Here is a 23,279-nt window from a genome sequence, read left to right as displayed (position 1 = left end):
CGATAATATTTAAATTCGTTTATTTCTCTCATTTTTTTCGAAGCATATTATGCGACTGCTTTATAATTTTTTTTAAGATTGACATCAATTGTTCGCAAATATGAACGCATCCAAATTCGAAGGTGTATTTTCATTTTTTTAATGAAAACAATCAATAAAATAAAAATTTATTTTAAATAGTCCAGTTAGCCACAAAATATAATTTCATTGATAGTGTAAAGTTAAAACTTATTTGATTTGAGGCACAGGCCATAATTGTAAAAAAAAATATGATTTGAGCAATGAGGGTGGATTTGAGGCATTTTGATGGTTAACACTAAATATACTTCTCTGAAACGTCAGGTCATCTGTCAAAATCAATTGACTTCCTTCGTTTGTCAAATCCACGTTGTTTTAATTTCCTCAAAATAAATTACCGAAGCTTTATAAATCACTACTAATTACTTTAAATACACACCATGGCTGTAAGTATAAAACTAAGCATACAATATTAATTCCTTACGGTGTGAAAACAGTCTAACCAAACAAAAATTTTACTTTGCTTTTCAGAAAAAAGGCAAAATAAAAGTTAGTAAGGTGAAGCGAAACAACCAGACCACGAATAAAATGAAGAAGCAGGGCAAAATGAAGCTGCAGCGGCATCGCGCGAAGCTTCAGAAACAGAACCAGCCGCCGCCGAAGCCCGAGATCGAGTACAGCAGTGAGAGCGAGGAGTCGGCTGACGAGTGGGGCGATATGTTGGATGAGGAGGAAAAGGCGTACATTATGAAGAAGCTGGCGAAGAATCCGAGATTTCTGGCTGATGTGCCGGAAAAAGAGGATGAGAACAAGTGAGTGTGGCAATTATTTACATAGCTGTGCCTGGACACATATTGTGCATACTGTAATTATATTTGATTTGATACGTTTAACTTCCTTGAGCCTGTAATACAATGTATTATCAACTTTACGCTTTAACAGACTAAATTGTGGCATTCCATCAGAGAAGGGTCCTTATGCTTCATGTGCAATAAGGACCATTCAATCAAAATTTCTGTTGGAATTTCAGATACAACGGTCCTTATTGCACTTGAAGCATAAGGCCTTTGTGATGGAAAACCACAACTTAAAAACCCACTATTCAAGCACCATAATCACCTAGAAGTCCATAGTCCAAATAAGTCTGGATAAGAAGCTTATAGATCATCTTAATGGATCTTTACAAAAATATGATGCTATTTAAGGGGTTATTTTGGTTATGTAATGGTTTGAACATTAACAATGTAAAAGACAACCTACCCTAAATTTAACATTGGCATTCATATTCTCTGACTAATCTTAATTTCAACTGCCGTTAGATCAAACAGAAAACGCAGGAAGATTGACAAAGAGAAGGTTCCGAAGAAACGTCCCCAAGTAGGAAGTGACAGTGGTGCGGAGAGTGACTCTGCCTCTGAGAGTGACTTTGAGGAAAAGTATGAGCAGGAAATGGCAGAGAGGCCGGCCAAGAGGATGCGGGCGCTGCTGCCTATCAAGACCAAGCAGGGGCTTATGGAGAGGACTGAGGAGTATGCAGGTAGTGTACCAGCTTGCGTGTACAGTCAGTATAAGAAGTAGCTAAGTGGATAATATGATAAATGTGCACTGTGCAGTTTAAGAGGAACTTCCTCCCGCGGATGCTCCGCGGATGAGGGTCTACAATATGATGTTCTTCAAAAAAGGGGTGTACAGATTTTTAAAGGGTCGGCAACGCGCATGTAACACCTCTGGAGTTGCAAGCGTTCATAGGCTACAGTGACTGCTTACCATCAGGCGGGCCATATGGTTGTTTATCATTGTGTTGATGTTAAAAAAATAGAATGGTATTTATAATATTACTCTAACGTGTGTTAAATCAATATTTATTTAACACAATTAATATAACCAAAGAGAATTTGAAATAGAGGTGAATTGTCAAAGAAAACTTTGTAGCGACGTAAATTTACTGCCTTCTTTCGACACATAATTAAAACTTTTAGAATTCTATTTGACTTTGATCCTTATTCTTTCGCTGATATGTGTTCAATTTGGTAAGTATCAAAAAGTGACGCCAACTAATAGATCAAAGGCATAGCAGCATCATTTCGAACGATGGCGCCGTAACCTTTAGGTAGCGCCCGGTAAGATGGCGCCACTTTTTAATATTTAACAAATTGAACACACACCAGTAAAAGAATAAGGATCAATATCAAATGATGTTCTAAAAGTTTTAACTATGTGTCGAAAGATGGCAGTAAATTTACGTCGCTACAAAGTTTTCTTTGACAATTCACCTCTATTTCAAGTTCTCTTTGGTTATATTAATTGTGTTAATTAAATATTGATTTAACACATGTTAGAGTAATATTATAAATACCCATGCACTTAAATATATTATAAAGTTGTTAAAAATGCAAAAGTATGTACACTGTCGATCATTTCAATGACTGTTTTATCTTTTAGTGGTTCCATTCCTAAGTTAGGACACTAAGCACGTATAATTTCGTACATTGACCTGTCTCCTTCTATCTCTATCATACGCATATAATTTTATTGCTGTCCTGCTCGCACAGTGGCATTGTGAGTGCCGGCATCATGGGCAGGACAGCAATAAAATAACGTTCATATACACAGGAACAGGCGACAGGCGAGTACGAAATTCTTCATGTTTATGATCCTTACTGTACCTTCAGTGAGAGATACCCATATTAATAGATTATACATGAGTTTATGTCATACTGACGCAATAAAGTGAATTTAATATTTTTTATCAAACTTAAAGTTTCAATCTTACAAGGAAAGGTACCCAACTGTCCGGTTCCGATTTGATTTATATTTATATATGTTATAGAGTAGTCTAAAAGAACAGACACGTATTTTTTTTTAGCTGCCCAAACTCAACCTATAGGGAGAAATTGTCCTCCAAAGTACTAAAAAATTACTAAATCTTTTAACTCCTATAGAAAGTGATGCTCAAGCAACTTGCTAGTTAATGGCTGGTTTGAGTATATGTTTGAAAGCAGCAAAAAATAATGAGCACGTGTTTTGTTGTATCGGCTATAACTCATTTTTTCCTAAAAAAAATCGACATTCGAAGTTTTATAATATCTTATCGCTAAAGTTACACATAAAGACGGGTGTTTTTTTATGAAAACTTGAGTTTAAGCAGATATAACAAAACACGTGTACATTATTTTTTCTTGTTCTCAAACATATACTCAAACAAGCCATTAACTAGCAAGTTGCTCGAGCATCACTTTCCATAGGAGTTAGAAGATTTACACACACATAAATATAAATCAAATCGGAACCGGACAGTTGGGTATCTTTCCTTGTTACTAGGTATCAGTTGTTTTATTGTTTATTCATACAACACACAAACTTACAGTTCAAATACCAAAGCGCTTACATGTTAAATAATAATATTAATAATTAGAATTATTTACAGTATCCACAAATAGTTAAACATTACAAACTAGGTACAATCACTTAAAAACATATTATTTATACTTAGTGTTAAGTATGTTCGTCATGTTTATTTTATGTTTCTTTCCTTTTTTCTGTTACCTTCCGTGATTATTTCGCACTCGATGGTCTCATCGGAAGATCAGCGCTGGAAGTCGCCAGCAACATGCTGAGATGAGGCCATTTCGTGACACTTTACTCTCACTATGTTCTCTTTTATGTCTGTCTATTACTGTTTGTGTGTTTATGAATAAAACAAATTCTATTCTATTCTATATATAGAGCTGTGGAAAACGAGCCTGGTGAGTCATAAAAGACATCAACATCAGGTTTTTGGATAGATAATTCGTTTAGGAGTGAGAGTGCGCGATTGGTGGGAGCATCGAGCAAACATCGAGGGAAAAAGTAGTGGATAGTATCCATAGATACTTTTATATACATAGAGAGCAAACTTTCTCTGTATCCTTTCCACCATGAGAGAGTACTTTGCCTCGTGAGGATCCCAAAGACAGGCGTTAAATTCAAACCTACTGCGAACATACGCATTATACAGAACTACTCGCATAATAAAACCTAGCATTTTATTAGCACGTCCACAGATCTCGGTTATATGCAAACGAAGATCTAAGTGCGCGTCTAAAGTCAACCCAAGATCTTGGACTACATCGAATCTCTCCCGTGGTTCGATCCTCAGTAAAAATAATCTCTAAATTACCAAATCTAATCAGTACTTCTTCATAATTAAAGACACAGAATCAGAAAAAGAAGATGACCCAGAACCTCAGAAAGAAGAGCAGACAGAAGAAGAGCCCCAGGACTCAGACTCCGACTCCGGAATGGAAGGAACGGGTGAAGAAGATACCGAGACCCCTGAGGGTGGGGTGATCAGTACTGTGGAGCTGATGGCCGCCAGGAGAGACCGGCTGAATCATGAGAAGCTGAGGATTGGAGCTCTGTGCTCTTCTCTGCTTGAGGAACCGGAAAAAAAGGTTTGTGATTTGGTTGAAAAACTCATTGGACGTCGTCCATTAATTACGTCCCACAAAATTTGGAGTTTTTTAATTTGGTTTATTTTTCTTTCAGCTTAAGAATCTGTACCCAATCCTGTACCTAATGGAGGAACGTCTGAAGGACAACACCCTGAACCTCCACTCAGTGCGCAAGATCGCCACTCTGTCAGCTTATGAGGTGTTCAAGGACATCCTGCCTGAGTACCAGATCAGACATCAAGACTATTCCAATATCAAATGTAAGTTACCAAACAATTCTTGTCTTATTTCTGTATTTGACGAATCAGAATTCATTTACCAAACCATTCAATAAAGGTTTTATTTCCGGTTTGACGACCGGTTTGGCCTAGTGGGTAGTGACCCTGCCTATGAAGCTGATGGTCCCAGGTTCAAATCCTGGTAAGGGCATATATTCGTGTGATGAGCGTGGATATTTGTTCCTGAGTCATGGGTGTTTTCTATGTATTTAAGTATTTATAAATATTTATATATTATATATATCGTTGTCTAAGTACCCTCAACACAAGCCCTATTGAGCTTACTGTGGGACTTAGTCAATTTGTGTAATAATGTCCTATAATATTATTATTATATATTATTATTAATAATTTACTTAATTGTTTATCGTCATAACATACCTACTAACCTACAAAATATAAACTGGAATAAATGTCACATACTAAGAAAAAGTGACCAAGGTCTCCAGTGCCCCAGGCTGGAATCGAACCAGCGTCCTCTGCTATCGCGGCAGGTGCCTGAGCCACTCGGCCACCGGGGTCACGGCGGCATAGGTCGAATTATCCAAATATATGCATTTCTTACTGAAGGCTTATGGCGCCCAATTATTTAATTTGTTCTCATACGTATGGTACAGTCAGCATCAATAGTAGCGGATGAAACAACGCGGTAAAAGTGTCTGACATCCCAGATAACTTTTCCAAATACAGATACATTTCTAAAATTCACGTTCAAAAGTATATATTTTACAGTCTTAGTTGTTCTATATTAAATACATCACTTTTTGTTAAGCTGTTACGGAATGGAACGTACTTATGAAACGTTATTTGATCCGCTACTTTTGATGCTGACTACTAGGTACAAAATAAATATGAATTTAAATTCTTTCAACCATTTATATATACTAATATTTTGTTCATGTGTATTACAGTAAAGAAGGACACATTAGCTCTATACAAGTACGAAAAAGAGTTACTAGAATTCTACAAAAGATATCTACAGAGGCTCGAGAAAGCTTGCACGGTTTTAAGACCCAAAAAAGGAGATACAAGGTGAGTCACGTTTAACCCTTAAATAAGAATTAGTTATGCTTAACCAATATTGAGCTTAGGTCTAGGTCAATCTATAGAAGAGATCGTATATTATTAGTAGTATAATATTATTAATTTAAACATGCTTAAAGTATTATTCCGACTAATTTTAAATACCCACCAGGAAATACCTTAATCTCTGTATTTATTTAATTGTTCCTGGTAGCTGTACATAATAGCTTTCCTTTCATTTTCTTTCCTCATCACACTTGCTCGAAAAAGATCTTATTTATTTATCTTCTTAGTTAGTTAGTAAAACTGTAGGGAATTATAACTTTATTTTGTTACGAATTCATCCGAATTAACTAGGTATAAATGAGTTATACTTTTAAAATATTAAAGTTTATAATTCAATTCAATTCAAATATACTTTATTCATGTAGGCCTAGCAACAAGCACTTATGAATAGTAAGACAGTATTACATATAATTATCTTAATCTAATTTAGTATTTTTGTTCGTGTTTAAAAGTATTTAATTTGATTAATTAATAGCCTTAAAATAAATTTAAACAATTTTCAATTGTGGCTGAACATCGGATAGTTCTGTACCTTCGATGCGCAAGCTGTCAAAACATGACAATTGTTTCGCGTTTCGTTTTTTCTAGCTAAAATTGAGTTTTTTCTTCGCAAGTGTGATGAAAAACATTGTGTGTAACTCCGGGGGGTAAGAATATTGTTACTCGAGTCTTTAATTCACTCCAGCCTGCGCCTGTCAAATATATATACTCGTACAATATTTCACTTTCTTTGCTATACAAGTTGTACACCCCCTTCGGTCGTGTTTTAATTTATCACCACTCGTTGCGAATTCCCTATTTTCTGATTAAATTACGATACAAGTGCGAAAAACAGGAAATTCGAAACCAGTGGCGATAAATTAAAACACGACCAAAGGGAGTGTTTTAAATCGACACGAGTTGCGAATTACCCATTCGCACATGTATCGTACAACGTTTTACAGTACATATGGACCTTTAAATGTTCGACATAGTAACGTAATATGCAAATTTTCGCACTAGTGCAGTAAAGTAGCACCATATGTACTGTAAATAACTATTTTTTATGCACAGAAAACCGGATCCGGCAGCCGTCAGCCTAGCCCTCGTGTCGCTCCGCTGCCTGTGCGGGCTGCTGGCGGCGCGGCCCGCCTTCAACTACGCCACGAACATCGCGCAGGCCGCCGTGCCCTTCCTCGACAGCGGCCACGCGCACGCCGCCGACGTTGCCACGGAGTGCGCCCAGACCGTGTTCCAAGAGGATACTAAAGGCGAAATTACTCTCACCGTAAGTTTACTCAATTTCGTGCTAGATGGCGCTGTTCCCTGCGCTGCATCGCGCTATCAACATTTTTCTGTAGGTTGTATAGCGAGATTTATACTAGCTTGTGGTATCTAACTTTTGAATACAGTTGTTGTCCTTGGCAATGTAACTTAAATTGCATGCAAATTTTTGCTAGTCTGTCTCTCTTAAGCTGTTCCTTGCGCTACATCGCGCTATCAACATTTTTCCGTCCTTTATAACTCCGTCTAAGATTGAAATTATCTTTTGTGTCAGATCGTTCGACTAATCAACCAGTTGGTAAAACGACGTGGAGAACGCCTGAAGCCCTCCGCTTTGCGCTGCCTCCTGAGTCTGAAGATACGGGACATCGACCTTGACGCGGAGGCCGATATCAAACACAAGAAGAAGATGGAAGAGAAACATAAGAAGAGAATTGTTAACTTGTCGAAGAAAGAAAAGAAGGTATTTATTCACTATGTAACATGTAAAGGTTTTTAAATCGTCCACTAGATGGCGCTGTTCTTACTGCTGAATCGCGCTATCACCATTTAGACCGGGAAATCCTCTGACGACCAGGAATCATATGAGCGTGCATGAATTGTAGGGGGCAGCACAGGAGTCCCCTGTTTACTGGCAGGAAGTGTAAGGGCTCCTCTACACGATGGGCCAGCGTAGGCCAGTCTAAGGGACGCATCTATGCGGTGGAATGAGATAGCAATATCACTTGCTCCCTCTTACGCATAAATGCGTCCCTTGGACTGGCCTGCGCTGGGCCATCGTGTAGAGGAGCCATAAATCTAGTTAAAGCTTCCAATGTAGGCCACAAGATGGCAGAACCTGCAATGCACGTGAACTGTAGAGGGCAGCACTTGCTGCTGCGTGAAGTGTCAATGTAAAGTTTATGTTTCCGATTCAGGCCACAAGATGGCAGACCCTCCAACGCACAGTCTAGTCAACGTACTACTCAAAGTATAGTCTATAACCAACGAGAATTGATTGTAAGAGAGAAAATCGAAGAAAAAACGTGCCCCTGCGCTGTACTGCGCCATAAGTTTTGCGTACACTGAATAGGGAGTTAAAACGCGAAAATCGAAATTTAGTTAGCTGCCTCTTCATCGCTCGAATATGCAAGAGTGATAGAGAGGTTAGATAACGAAATTTCGATTTTCATGTACCGCGGTTCCATCACTTGACATCACAGTAAGAGGTACTACCTCAACACTACCCAGTGTTCTTTTACAATCAAAATACTCGTATGTGTTTTTAATCTCCCAAACACTATATGTACACACGTAATGGTTATTGGCGGTATGCGGTAAAGGTTTCCAGTCTTCAGCCAGCGCGTTCCAGTTTAGAGTCTTCGAGCGTCCCGCGTGCTATCGATTGTGATGGATTGTGGTAGTGGCGCCCCCTACGCAGAGTTTCGCGCAATATTCCCTTTGTCAAACGTCAAGTTTTGATAGGGACCGTGCGCGTTGGAGGGTCTGCCATCTTGTGGCCTGAATCGGAACAATAAACATGTAAATTTACACGTCACGTGTTTTGTTGTGCATGATAGGTTCTGCCATCTTGTGGGCTACATTGGAACAATAAACATCACATTTACGCCTCGCGCCAAAAATCTGACGGCTCCTGTGCTGCCTCCTATAGTTTATGCACGCTCCCTATAGTCAGAGTTCGACATCTCGTTTACCTGTTAAATTGGAAGACGAACTTATTTTCAATTTGAATCACGTTTATCTACATATACGTTGTTTGTTTTAGCGAGCGAAAAAGCTCAAAGAAGTAGAACGCGAGCTCCTAGAGACAGAAGCACAAGAAAGTGAAGTGTCCCGCCGGAAACAGCTCACGGAGGTCACCAAGACCGTGTTCCACATCTACTTCCGGCTGTTGAAGACGGCGCCGAGGTCTAAGCTGTTGTGTGCGGCTCTAGACGGATTAGCTAAGTAAATTGTAGTTTTTATTGTTGTCAGCTAGATGGCGCGTTACTGTTGCCAAAGAGAATTTGAAATAGATGTGGATTGTCAAAGATTTCTAGCCACATTCAATTTACTGCCATCTTTCGACACATGATTAAAACTTTTAGAACGCCATTTGACCTTGATTTGTTCTTTCACTGATATGTGTTAAATTTGTTAAATATCAAAAAGTGGCGCCATTTTACCGGGCATCGGTTTTTTACTTACTATTTAATATTTTTTCCTTAATAGGGAGTATTACTGCAATGTTTCTGGGTTTTTTTTTCCAGTAGTTACCACTGGTAAAAGGTGGGATTTTTTTTCACAGTAGTTACCATTACCACCAAAATTTAGTTAGCATTCAATACTAATAAAAACAGTATAAATATGGAGTTCCTTTATCAATAATTAATTAAACGTCGAATTAATTATAGCTAATTGTGACGTTATCTATGACACCTGGATCTGTCAAGGGCGCTTACGCCACACTACGTAGCGCAGCGTTGTATTTGTATAGGAGCATCGCTGATAATGGCGTAAGCGCCATCGAAAATAAAGTCCTTTTCAATAAATAACGTCACAATTACACGAACGAACAAACAAATCAGTCAAAACCCGATTTTTTTATCACTTTTAAGGCAGTTTACTGAAACAGTTATCGACTTATAACGAAACGAATAACTAATTAAGAGCCCTTAATCCTTGGAGCGTTCTCCGATTTCACGAAATAACGCTCGATAGATGGCGTTGGCGCTCGGTACGCGAGCGCCGGCAACGCGACGCGCGTTTCAATGCAGACTAGAATAATCTTGATAGTTTTCAATATAATTTCAAGCAACATTAATTTTAGTGTCATATGATATCATATGGGCACTCTTTATTTTATTGTATATGCACAGTAGTTTTTTTTTATGTACACTACTACTAAGTGTACAGACTACAGAGTGTACTATAACCCTTGCTCTTTATTCTGTCTCTTTCACACCAATGGAAAATGAAGAAGTTACTTAATGACTGCAGGTATAAATAAAGTATATTAGTGCGATAGAGAGACAGATAGTGTTTCGTTGTCGTATCGTAAACGATTGGCATGTTGGCCACACACTTGCTTAGTGCCTAGCCAAAATACCAATCGTTTGCGTATATTAGTGCGATAGAGAGAGAGTAGTGTTTCGTTGTCGTATCGTAAACGATTGGCATGTTGGCTACGCACCCATGATACCTAGCCAAGAAGCCAATCGATTGCGCATATTAGTGCGATAGAGAGACAGATAGTGTTTCCTTGTCGTATCGTAAACGTTTGGCATGTTGGCTACGCACCCATGCTGCCCAGCCAAGATGCCAATCGTTTGTGCATATTAGTACGAGAGAGAGACAGATAGTGTTTCGTTGTCGTATCGATTGGCATGGTGGCTACGCACCCATGCTGCGTAGTCAAGATGCCAATCGTTTGCGCACATTAGTGCTATAGAGTTTCAGTGTTATTTGAAATCACGTTAGGGTTTGTATTATTATTTTTGACCCGAATGAAGTCCATCCAGGTTCTTATGATGGAGTCAGGAGTTGGTCACCAGAACTCCTAATCTACTCATTATAACTCCATCGAGTTTGGGCTCAAAAGATTTGCCCTGACGAGTACCATCGATCTAGATGAAGTCCAGGGTCTCATGATGGAGTCAGGAGTTGGTCACCATAATTCCTAATCTACTCATCATAACTCCATCGTGTTTGGGCTCAATAGATTAGCCCTCACGAGCACCATCAATCTAGATGATGTTCAGGGTCTCATGATGGAGTCAGGAGTTGGTCACTAGAACTCCTAATCTACTCGTTATAATTCCATCGTGTTTGGGCTCAAAAGATTTGCCCTGACGAGTACCATCGATCTAGATGAAGTCCAGGGTCTCATGATGGAGTCAGGAGTTGGTCACCAGAACTCCTAATCTACTCATTATAATTCCATCGTGTTTGGGCTCAAAAGATTTGCCCTGACGAGTACCATCGATCTAGATGAAGTCCAGGGTCTCATGATGGAGTCAGGAGTTGGTCACCGTAATTCCTAATTTACTCATCATAACTCCATCGTGTTTGGGCTCAATAGATTTGCCCTCACGAGCACCATCAATCTAGATGATGTTCAGGGTCTCATGATGGAGTCAGGAGTTGGTCACTAGAACTCCTAATCTACTCATTATAATTCCATCGTGTTTGGGCTCAAAAGATTTGCCCAAACACGATGGAGTTATGATGAATAGACTAGGAGTTCTGGTGATCAACTCCTGAGTCCATCATGAGACCCTGGACCTGATCTAGATTGATGGTGCTCGTCAGGGCAACTCTATTGAGCCCATACACGATGGAGTTATGATGAGTAGATTAGGAGTTCTGGTGACCAACTCCTGACTCCATCATGAGACCCTGGACCTCATCTAGATTGAATATGCTCGTCAGGGCAAATCTATTGAGCTCAAACACGATGAGGTTATGATGAGTAGTTTAGGAGTTCTGGTGACCAACTCCTGACTCCATCATGAGACCCTGGACCTCATCTAGATCGATGGTGTTCATCAGGGCAAATCTATTGAGCCCAAACACGATGGAGTTATGATGAGTAGATTAGGAGTTCTGGTGACCAACTCCTGACTCCATCATGAGACCCTGGACCTCATCTAGATCGATGGTGCTCATCAGGGCAAATCTTTTGAGCCCAAACACGTTGGAATTATAATGAGTAGATTAGGAGTTCTAGTGACCAACTCCTGACTCCATCATGAGACCCTGGACTTTATCTAGATTGATGATGCTCGTCAGGGCAAATCTATTGAGCCCGAACACGATGAGGTTATGATGAGTAGATTAGGAGTTCTGGTGACCAACTCCTGACTCCATCATTAGACCCTGGGCCTCATCTAGATCGATGGTGTTCCTCAGGGCAAATCTATTGAGCCCAAACACGATGGAGTTATGATGAGTAGATTAGGAGTTCTGGTAACCAGCTCCTGACTCCATCATGAGACCCTGGACCTCATCTAGATTGATGGTGCTCGTCAGGGCAACTCTATTGAACCCAAACACGATGGAGTTATGATGAGTAGATTAGGAGTTCTGGTGACCAGCTCCTGACTCCATCATGAGACCCTGGACCTCATCTAGATTGAAGGTGCTCGTCAGGGCAACTCTATTGAGCCCAAACACGATGGAGTTATGATGAGTAGAGTAGGAGTTCTGGTGACCAACTCCTGACTCCATCATGAGACCCTGGACCTCATCTAGATCGATGGTGCTCATCAGGGCAAATCTTTTGAGCCCAAACACGTTGGAATTATAATGAGTAGATTAGGAGTTCTAGTGACCAACTCCTGACTCCATCATGAGACCCTGGACTTTATCTAGATTGATGATGCTCGTCAGGGCAAATCTATTGAGCCCGAACACGATGAGGTTATGATGAGTAGTTTAGGAGTTCTGGTGACCAACTCCTGACTCCATCATGAGACCCTGGGCCTCATCTAGATCGATGGTGTTCATCAGGGCAAATCTATTGAGCCCAAACACGATGGAGTTATGATGCGTAGATTAGGAGTTCTGGTGACCAGCTCCTGACTCCATCATGAGACCCTGGACCTCATCTAGATTGATGGTGCTCGTCAGGGCAACTCTATTGAACCCAAACACGATGGAGTTATGATGAGTAGATTAGGAGTTCTGGTGACCAGCTCCTGACTCCATCATGAGACCCTGGACCTCATCTAGATTGAAGGTGCTCATCAGGGCAACTCTGTTGAGCCCAAACACGATGGAATTATAATGAGTAGATTAGGAGTTCTAGTGACCAACTCCTGACTCCATAATGAGACCCTGGACCTCATCTAGATCGATGGTGTTCGTCAGGGCAAATCTTTTGAGCCCAAACACGATGGGATTATAATTAGTAGATTAGGAGTTCTGGTGACCAACTCCTGACTCCATCATGAGAACTTGGACTTCATCCGGGTCAAAAATAATAATGCAAACCCTAACGTAATTTCAAGTGAAAATGCGTTTTTCAGAAAATCGCAGCCAAATAACACTAGACCTTACTCATAGTGTTGTGTTCCTGCCGGTGAGTAAGGTTGCCAGAGCTCAACGAGGGGCGGGAGGGGGTTAGGGTCGGCAACGCGCATGTAACTCCTCTGGAGTTGCAGGCGTACATATGCGGGCCGTATGCTTGTTTGCCACCGACTTGGTATTAAAAAAAAAGTAACACTGAAAATCCATCAATAAGCGAGTCTGTTAGGCATACTGTAAAAAATGAACTTTTATTAAGATTTTCTAATCGCAGTATATAGCACTTCTCGGAACTCCGTAGCTGATTACGATCGCAACGAATGCCTGACAATCGAGCACAGGTCCGTCCTCTAAGCGCGCTCCGCGCGGACTGAGAGCGGGGCATCACTGCTGCGTGATTTATACGTGTTTAAAAAAAATATAAATTTACGGCAATGTAGGTCCCATAGTTACGATTTTTTTTTATAGGTTAACATAAAGTTACAGTTTGCTATAATATTATTTTTAAAGCAAAATATGCGTACAATTTGCGGAAATAAAATATAATAAAACCCTGTTTTCGCCAAAAAAATGAAGAAAACTCGGAAGGTATTTTATCAGTTTTTTCAAATGAATCTTCGATTGTTAATCATTCCAGCCCCTCGTACGAGATATGTTGAATCAAATTGTAGTCATTCATGTACCAAATGATTCTTGTTTATAGCAAAATTGAGAACCGAAACGCCACATCTCACTGCAAAATTTGGAAAAGACTCCCAAAAAACCTCATTAAAAAAGAGGTTTAAAAGAGAAAATGAAAATTTGAACTGTTGGAGCCCCTAGTTTAGGAAACGATTATTTAAGTACGTTATCAGTTTTTGAATAAATACTAATAGTTACGTCGTAATCTTGAATGAAAAAGGAAGCATTTTACAAAATACGCTCGTCTGTAGGAATAAGGACTCTTAACTTATAATTAATTCGACGTTTAATTAATTATTTATTAAGGAACTCTATATTTATACTGTTTTTATTAGTGTTGAATGCTAACTAAATTTTGGTGGTAACTACTGGGAACAAAAATCCCAGTAATTACCACCAAACCAAGTTGTAGGTAACTAGTGGGTTTTTTTCCCAGTAGTTACCAGTGGTAAAAGGTGGGAAAAAAAATCCCCGTAGTTACCACTGGTAACAACTTGGTGGTAACTAGTGGGAATACCCCGTTATTAAGTATTAAATTTGAATATAAATTGTAATAAGTACCTGTAATAGTTGTATAAGTTACCTGAAATTGCTTTCAATTTGAAAAGCGACTAGTTTTTGGCATTAAAAAATTTTGGCTCATCAATGCTTGCTGCAATGCAATCGCGCTATCAAAGTATTAAGTTTCTAAGCTGGTTAGGGCTGATATTTTTACGATCTGAGCGTTTTCCCAGATTCACCCACGTAATCAACCTCGAATACTACTCCGATCTGGTCGCCATCCTGGCGCGCCTGACGCAAGACGAGCTGATCGGTTCCCGCGAGCGCCTGCTGTGCGTGCGCTGCGTGCTGGCCGTGCTGGCCGGCGCGGGGGACGCGCTCAACGTGGACCCGGGCCGGTTCCATGCCGCGCTGTACGCTGCCATGCTCAATGTACATGCTGGTATGTTCATGAGAGAGCGCGAAGCATTAATATATATCTAAGGACAGGCCTTACAGGCACCAAGTTGTTAGTGTATGTAAAAGGTGGGATTTTTTTTCCTAGTAGTTACCACCAAGGTTAGGTTAGTAGTAACCAAACCGAGTTGGTAGTAACTAGTGAGATTTTTTTTTTCCCAGTAGTTACCAGTGGTAAAAGGTGGGAAATAATTCCCAGTAGTTACAACTTGGTGGTAACTAGTGGGAATAACAGGCCAGTAGATTTTTTTTTATACTACGTCGGTGGTAAACAAGCATACGGCCCGCCTGATGTTAAGCAGTCTCCGTAGCCTATGTACGCCTGCAACTCCAGAGGAGTTACATACGCGTTGCCGACCTTAACGCTGCGCACCCTTATTGAACTTTGGCAACCTTACTCACCGGCAGGAACACAACACTATGGTATTTAAATAAAAGTAACTTTTAGGTATTTAAATAAAAGTAATCGATTTGTAGATTTTCGGATAATTATAAAATCCATTGGTTAACCAACCAAATACAAAACCTCCTGGATCCGTCACTGAACGACCTGACTTTAACCGACATTATTTGATCATGTAATGTTTTCATCTACCCTCAACTGGCTAAGGAGCTATTTGAGGGTAGATTTTGTTTATTTTTATTTAAATACCTAAAGATACAGAGTATAGTTAATTCTCTCTATTCGTGTAATAATCAACATGGAATTTATCCAGGGAAAACACACGAGGACGCAAAGATCGTGCTAGAGTCCGTAGCGCAGGTGTGCGCGCGCGCGCGGCGCGTGGCGGCCGACGAGCTGGCCGCCTTCGCCAAGCGCCTCGCCACGCTCGCGCTGCAGCTGCAGCACAACGGCGCGCTGGCCAGCTTGACGCTGCTGCACCAGCTGGCTCAGGTGAGCTTATTTATTTATCAAGATCACACATAAACATACGTAGAACGTGCAGGTGCAATAAAATGTTGGTTAAATAAAATTGCTAGAGAAATCTCACGATGAAGTTAACGAGTTGGACTTGCGCACGAAGGGTTCCGTACCATTTTTTATAAAAACCGCAAATAAATGTTTGTTGTATGGGAGCCCAATTTATATATTCGCCGCAAGTCCAGAGGAGTTACATGCGCGTTGCCGACCCTAAACCCCCCACCCCCCCTCGTTGAGCTCTGGCAACCTTACTCACCGGCAGGAACACAACACTACGAGTAGGGTCTAGTGTTATTTGGCTGCTGTTTTCTGTAAGGTGGAGGTACTTCCCCTGCTGTCCAAAACCCTAACACAACCTACGCCTCCCCGTTAATTTCCGAGACGACACGTATCCGGCGCAAGAGTTCCAAAAATACTGGCCGCATTCATAATAAATTTACTTCATAGAATATGATATATACAATTTTGGTGTCGTTGTTTTTTTTTGTTTTATAGAACAGCATATTCTGCCATCACTAGCGTAGAAATATATATAAATATATATAGATTCATTTAACTCTGCCTCTATCACTGCATTATTCACATGTTTAATGAAGTTCTTCTTTACCTTGTCATCTTCTTTAGTACGAAACCAACATGCAGTCTCAGAGTGATAACGGGTGCCTTTGTTTAAACCTTCACAGATTTTACACGGCTTTAGATCCTCATTCTTGAAACTTGTTCTTGAGGGTCCATATTTCCTCTTAAATACATAACTTTTTTTGTTAACCATATGTTCATACTTGCTTACCTCATTGAACAACTCAACTGTGTCCTTCAACGCTTCTCTATCAATTTTGTTTAATATACATTAATTTTATTTTGTTATATGCGTATACGCATGCATATAACTCTTTCTCTATTTGTGCGTATCTCTGCTCAGTTTTTGTAAGTGCTTTTGAGGCATAACACACGGGCAGACCATCTTGTAAAAGTACACATCCCAGGCCACTCTTACTCGCATCTACTGAAAGTTTTATGGGCTTAGACATACTGTAATATTGTAGCACTGGTTTTTCGGACAAACATTTTTTTATGATATTCCATGTGTTTTCATGTCTCTCACTCCAATGCCACTCTATATCTTTCCGCAACAATTCTCTGAGTGGTTCGGTTTTATTAGAAAGATTAGGTATGAAATTACCCACGTACGTTGTTAATCCTAACAAACGTTCAACGTCCTTACTGTTCTGTGGCCTAGGCATATTAATAATAGCCGATATATGACTATCATCTGGGTATAGACCTTTCCTCGTAATTTTATGTCCTAAGTATTTAATTTCCTCAAGACCAAATTTACACTTAGCAAAATTTAATTTTAAATTAATTTTACGACATCTCTCTAATACCTGTCTCAACCTCTCATCATGCTCAGATTTCGTTTTTGCAAAGACTAAAATGTCATCTACGTACATACAAACTCCTTCGATATCGTCAAAATTCTCATATATTTTGCGATGGAAAACCTCACACGCAGACGATATTCCATAGGGCATACGTAGAAACTTATATCTCCCAAACGGTGTATTAAAAGTGCAAAGATCACTATTTTCTATTTTTACTTGCCAAAAACCATTAGTAGCATCTAGTGTGCTAAAATACTGAGCCCCTGACAAATTCGAAACTATTTCGTCTAACGTAGGCAAACTAAAGTGTTCTCGTTTTATAGCTTGATTCAATTCTTTCGGGTCTAAACATATCCTAAGATCTCCATTTGGTTTTTTTTACGATAGTCATGCTGTTGACCCAATCAGTAGGGCCCTCAACCTTTGCTATGATGTCTTGTCGCTCCATATCTTCTAACTTTGCCTTTAGTTTTTCTCGCAATGGTATTGGTACCTTTCTTGGAGCGTGCACCACAGGCTTGCATTCGCGATTCACTCTAATTTTATAACTACCAGGCAAACAACCTATACCCTGAAATACATCTTTATATTCCGTAACAAAAGCCGGAGAGTTCAATTGCTCCATTTCACTCACTGCGAATACTCTTTTAACCAAATTCATTACCTTGCAATCATATTTACCTAATACAGGAGAGGACGGCACATCCACCACTTTAAATTCCAAAAAATATACATTATCTTTATATACCACTTTCAAAAAACATTTGCCTAGAACTTCCAAGTTCTTTCCAGAATAACCGTGAAGCCGCGACGTGGTAACCATTAAATTTTCTTTGCTTAAACCAACTTGAGATAAGTAGCGTAATGGCAAAACATTAACTTCGGCTCCCGTATCAAGTTTAAACCTTAAATTATGGCTATTAATATTTAAAACAATCGTCCATTCATCTATCTCATTATTAAGACAATATATTACCTGTTGGTCCGACTCCTCAATTTGATATACGCCACACATACGCGAAAAGTGATTCATGCGCGAACACCGTAAACAACGTTTCCCATACGCTGGGCACGCATAGTTTCCGTGCGTTGTACCACATTTGTTACAACAACGAGTACCGTTATTATACACATGCGCCGCACTACGAGCACCAGCGGCGCTCCCGCCCGCGCCAGCCGCCGCTCGCGCCGACACGGTCGAGTCCTGCGCGCGCCAACCGCTCCTGCTCCAAGCTCCCGCGCCGCGCCCGGCGCCACGGCCGCCTCGCGACCCCGCGAACCGTCCACGGCCGCGACCGTAACCTCCTCTTTGTGATATTTGCCATACATTATTATCTTGCAATGAATTGTTGTTGTCACCCGTCGTTATGTTATGTACCGATTTCTCTCGCGAGTCTTCAACAATTTTTTCCGAATACACTTTAGATACTATAGCCGCTCGACAAATCTCCATAGCTTGTTCTAAAGTCAAGTCGGCTTCACGTAATAATCTCTCCCGAATAGCTTTGCTCGCGATGCCACATATCAACCTATCCTTAATTAAGGAATCACATAAAGTTCCAAACTCACATGAAGTTGATAATTTCTTTAAATCAAACACATATTGTTCAATTGTTTCACTTTCTGCCTGATTTCGCGTAAAAAATCGATGCCTCTCAACCGTTAAGTTTTTCCTTTGATCAAAATATTTTTTAAATTCGTCCAAAACCTGTTCTACCGTAGTACACTTCACATTTAGTTGTTCATACAATTCCCTGCACTGTTCACCCACTATATGAAGCAATATATTTATTTGTATGGCCGATGTTTTTTTAGAAAGTTCACACGCGTCGAAATATATTGTAAATCCCTTACTCCATTTTTTCCAACTATCACTTAAACTGCCCGTAGTAATGTTCAATAAACTTTGATCATAAGTAAACGGTAACGGAGGCGTAAGCACTGTTTCCATTTTAGTATATAAACAACTGAGTCCTGTTAATTAAATATTATAACTTTTTATACTATTTTATCTTTGTTTGAACCATTTAAATAATTTCCGGCTGCGCCATGTCATGGTAGGCGTCAATGATACTCGAGTTGGACTTCAAGACTGTTTATTAATAATCTAGGGTGGGTGCACAATTCTCAACTACCGACACTCTATCAATTTTGTTTAATATGTACTCCGGCAAACCAACTGCAATAAGATCCACCAATGTACCAGAATCAATTGACTTTCTCATATCAAGTAAAAGCTTTTCTTTCTTTATAGCATAATCCAACAGTGAGCCATCCTTATATTTATACAGTAATGCATATGTAACTGGGCTCCACCCTTTGCTAACAAATGATTCACAAAATTTTTTCCTCCACTCAGACCATTCTGCCTTCATAGTCAATTTTATAACCATGGAACTGTACCAATCTACACAACTTTTATCCATAAAGAGCCTAAGAACTTCAATCTTATTTTCATCCGATATCTGGAAGCGCTCACATTCCTTTTCAAAAATGTCCATCCATTGAGTTGCATTAGAATGCTTGCTAGTAAACTTCTCTATCACAAACTTGTCCGCAATATTCTTCAAGCTCGGTTGTTTACTTTCCTGTGTACTTTCTATTAATTTTTCTAACAATTTTTCTAAAGTATTGGTCCCTTTTGTGCCGGCAGCAGTGGGTGTAGTAGAAGCACATTGGTCCTGATTTAATTCCTCCAGGTATCTGTCTGCAAACTGTACATTGCCATCCTCATCCATATAAATTTGCTCCAGTTCCTCGGTCAGCGAGATCCAAATTCTCCTTGTCTGGTACCTTTTCGACAGACTATTTTTCACCTTACTATACGCCGCTGTCTTTATCAATTCTTTGTGCTGGCTAACTGACTGCAATCCGTCCGGTAATGCATAACTCTTGTTGTCCTCGGTGGTTATTGACGTTACACAACAGACATTTGTTTTTTCGTCACTTCCAGGTAGTATTGTGAATTCAAAACGAAGTTTCGTCATCTTCCCTTGAATCTTGTAACTAGAAATGTCGTTTTATAAGATGATTTCACTTTTGTTGGTATGAATTGGAACAAAGAATAACTTCATGTGTTGCTCTGTAAACAAAGATTTATTTTTAATACTACAAGGTTTTATTTGAATCTACATTGTACTCGTATGTAATTATTATTAACAATACCGACCTGTAAACAAAGAAACGACATTTAAAGTTTATTCTTGCTTTAGGCACTCTTTTATCAATAAAATATAACGGCGATTATTCAAAGCGGCACTGCAATCTACATAACCTAGCTTCCCAATTTTGACGTATGATATGACACTGACAAGTCAAAGCAAAGTATGGCCACATTTAAAAAAGTAAACGATATCGTTTATTTTTTTACATAAATATTATAATACATTATAGTAACAAGAAATTTATATAACTTAACATTGAGAATCATTAATAAAATATACAAAATTCAATAAGTCATTTCAACAACAAAATGCAAAAAATAAAATAAAAGATTATGTCAGGAATATACAAAAAAAATACGATCATCACCGCGCTGTACTGCCAGTGATATTTGCGGGACCAGGTATGATCCAGTACGGGGAATAATCTGAATTACACGGCAAGTAAAAAAAAACATTAGACTTTACAACACATCTAAAATTTGATTAGGAAAGAGTTTTTAATCGTAGAAGAGATGAAATGTAAAGACTCACTAAAAGTGGCTGTGACATAATCGGACAGACAGACGGACATGACGAATCTATAAGGGTTCCGTTTTTTGCCATTTGGCTACGGAACCCTAAAAAAGGGTTATTCCCATTAGTTACCACCAAGTTGTTAGCAGTGGTAACTAGTGGGTTTTTTTTCCCAGTAGTCACCACCAAAATTTTGTTAGCGTTTAATACTAACAGTATAAATATAGAGTGCTTTCATTAATAATTAATTAAAAGTACAATTAAGTTAATTAGTTATTAGTTTAATTATACGTCGATTACTGTTTCAGTAAACTGTCTTAAAAGTGATTAAAAATAGTCGGTTTTTGACTGATTTGTTTGTTCGTTCGTATAATTGTGACGTTATTTATTAGCCCTTTTTGTCGATGGCGCTTACGCCACTATCAACGATGCTCCTTTATAAATGTAGCGCTGCGCTACGCAGTGCGGCGTAAGCGTCCTCGACAAAAGATCTAGGTTACATAGATGTCTGAATTAATTCAATTTACAATTAATAAGATACATTTCAACCACGTTAATTTCTCCTTAAATATTTATGTTTTATACTTGCGCCGGTTTTAATCACTTTTAAGGCAGTTTACTGAAACACGATCGACTTACAATTATTTATTAAAGCACTCTGTATATTTATATTATACTATTTGTACTGTTTTTATTAGTATTGAACGATAACAAAATTTTGGTAGTAACTACTGGGAAAAAAACCCAGTAGTTACCACAAAACGAAGTAAGTAAGTAAGTAAATATTCTTTATTGCACCAACAATTATACATTTTACATACATGTAAAACTACAAATGAACGAAGTTGGTGGTAACTAGTGGATTTTTTTCCCAGTAGTTACCAGTGGTAAAAGATAGGAAAAAAATTCCCAGTACTTACCATTGGTAATATCTTGATGGTAACTAGTGGGAATAACTCATAAAAAAATCATGCTTCGAATTTGACAGATGTATTTAGATGGCGCTCTGTAGCTCCGTAGTACATTATATGATAACTCGGGTTGCGGAAGTTGCCGTTTGGCCATTCAGTTACCACAAAACATAGGGCGGATTTTACAAACCTTCTACAATCGATAACTTTTTGATTCTCAGCAACAATAATAGTTATACTCAATCCCAAATATTACGTGCAATTTTAATGTCCTTATATTATAACCTTTTTTTATTTACAGCAAAGCAAAGCCGTGGAATCGCTCTTTGAGCCGGATCCCGAGTCGGGAGCGGGTCATTTCGACCCCACGCTGGAGTCCCCGGCGCACTGCCACGCGCGCAGCGCCGCGCTCGCCGAGCTGTGCGCGCTGCGCCGCCACTACCACCCTGCTGTACGGCAGGCGGTCAGCAAGAGTGACAGTAAGCTGTAAGTACCGCGCTCAACTTACTACTCTTTATAGTTCTATCCCTTAGGGCTTAGGGGAACTCGACGGATACGAGTAGTCTTAATTCTACAAAAGCGTGCCCTGCGCGCCATGGCTGGTGTTAAAACAAGATATTCGTGTCGGGGTATTTTAGTAAACTACCGAAGAATGACGCACTACTCACTACATTTGTGCGAAGTTCTAATGTTGGTCAGGAACAACGGGATATTCCCACTGGTTACCACCAAGTTGTTACCAGTGGTAACTACTGGGAAAAAAATCCGACTAGTTAACACCAACTCAATTTGATGGTAACTTCTGGGTTATTTCCCAGTAGTAACCATTGGTAAAGCTGGGAATTCTTTTTCCCAGTAGTTATCACCAAAATTTGGTATAAATATAGAGTGATTTAATCAACGTAAGTTACTACTGGGATTTTTTTCCCCAGTAGTTACCACTGGCAAAAGGTGGGATTTTTTTCCCAGTAGTTACCACCAAAATTTTGTTAGGGTTCAATACTAATAAAAACAGTAGAAATAGTAAAGTATAAATAAAGAGTGCTTTAATAAATAGTTATAAGTCTATTAGTGTAGATACTGGGTTTTGTGGTAACTACTGGGAAAAAAAAATCCCAGTAGTTACCACTGGTAACAACTTGGTGGTAACCAGTGGGAATAACCCGTAACTACTGGTAACAACTTGGTGGTAACTAGTGGGAGTAACCCGTAATTTTCCACCGACTCGATTTTGAGTTATTTTGACTCCGAGGACTAGAGAAGTTGATGATGAATCAACTTCTCTAGTCCGTTACACCCCAATATGTTTCTATAATCACAGATCGGCCGTCCACATCTTCGAGCAGTACGACGGGTCTCAGATGGCGTTTAAACCAGCCATCCCCCCTCCCAAGCCCACCAACAAAGCTAAAGTGCCCCCCACTCACGTGTGGGCTCAGCACGACTTTAAGCAACTGTGTGAGGACGTCGAGAACAAAGTGAATTTGAGTGAGGTTGACTTTGCATTAATGAAGAAAAGATGATCGTGGAAGCGTTATATTAAATAAATGTCTTATGTTAATTTGTTCTTTTTTTTTACAATATCTTGGTATATTCTGTTGTCTATTTACCCAGTCTAATGGCCTTATTCAAAAACGCGTTACTGGCCTGAATTAATTA

The 23,279-nt window shown here is 39.4% G+C and overlaps 2 protein-coding genes across 3 annotated transcripts; one reads left to right on the top strand and one right to left on the bottom strand.

The window, feature by feature from the left end:
• Positions 1-333: 333 nt before the first annotated feature.
• On the top strand, positions 334-23,181 carry LOC133531238 (nucleolar complex protein 3 homolog). The gene is made up of 13 exons (XM_061869390.1): positions 334-464; positions 550-830; positions 1,338-1,555; positions 4,210-4,451; positions 4,546-4,711; positions 5,641-5,761; positions 6,872-7,085; positions 7,356-7,544; positions 8,847-9,028; positions 14,503-14,711; positions 15,442-15,620; positions 21,922-22,106; positions 22,942-23,181. The coding sequence occupies exons 1-13, from the start codon at positions 459-461 to the stop codon at positions 23,141-23,143; spliced, it is 2,394 nt and encodes a 797-aa protein (XP_061725374.1). The 5' UTR covers positions 334-458; the 3' UTR covers positions 23,144-23,181.
• On the bottom strand, positions 16,515-20,405 carry LOC133531325 (uncharacterized). Of its 2 annotated transcripts, none has more exons than XM_061869466.1 (2): positions 20,202-20,405; positions 16,515-20,114 (listed from the first exon to the last, which is right to left on the bottom strand). In XM_061869466.1, exon 2 carries the CDS (start codon positions 18,981-18,983, stop codon positions 17,388-17,390), a length of 1,596 nt encoding a protein of 531 aa, XP_061725450.1. In that variant the 5' UTR covers positions 18,984-20,114; positions 20,202-20,405; the 3' UTR covers positions 16,515-17,387. The 2 variants fall into 2 exon arrangements, with proteins under 2 accessions (XP_061725450.1, XP_061725459.1); XM_061869475.1 differs by having other exon boundaries at positions 19,117-20,114.
• Positions 23,182-23,279: the final 98 nt, after the last annotated feature.

This window comes from Cydia pomonella, chromosome 2, assembly GCF_033807575.1.
Source record: "Cydia pomonella isolate Wapato2018A chromosome 2, ilCydPomo1, whole genome shotgun sequence".
NCBI classification, from domain to species: domain Eukaryota; kingdom Metazoa; phylum Arthropoda; class Insecta; order Lepidoptera; family Tortricidae; genus Cydia; species Cydia pomonella.
Note: the sequence above shows the minus strand (reverse complement) of the source record. Positions and strands in the feature narration are given on the sequence as shown.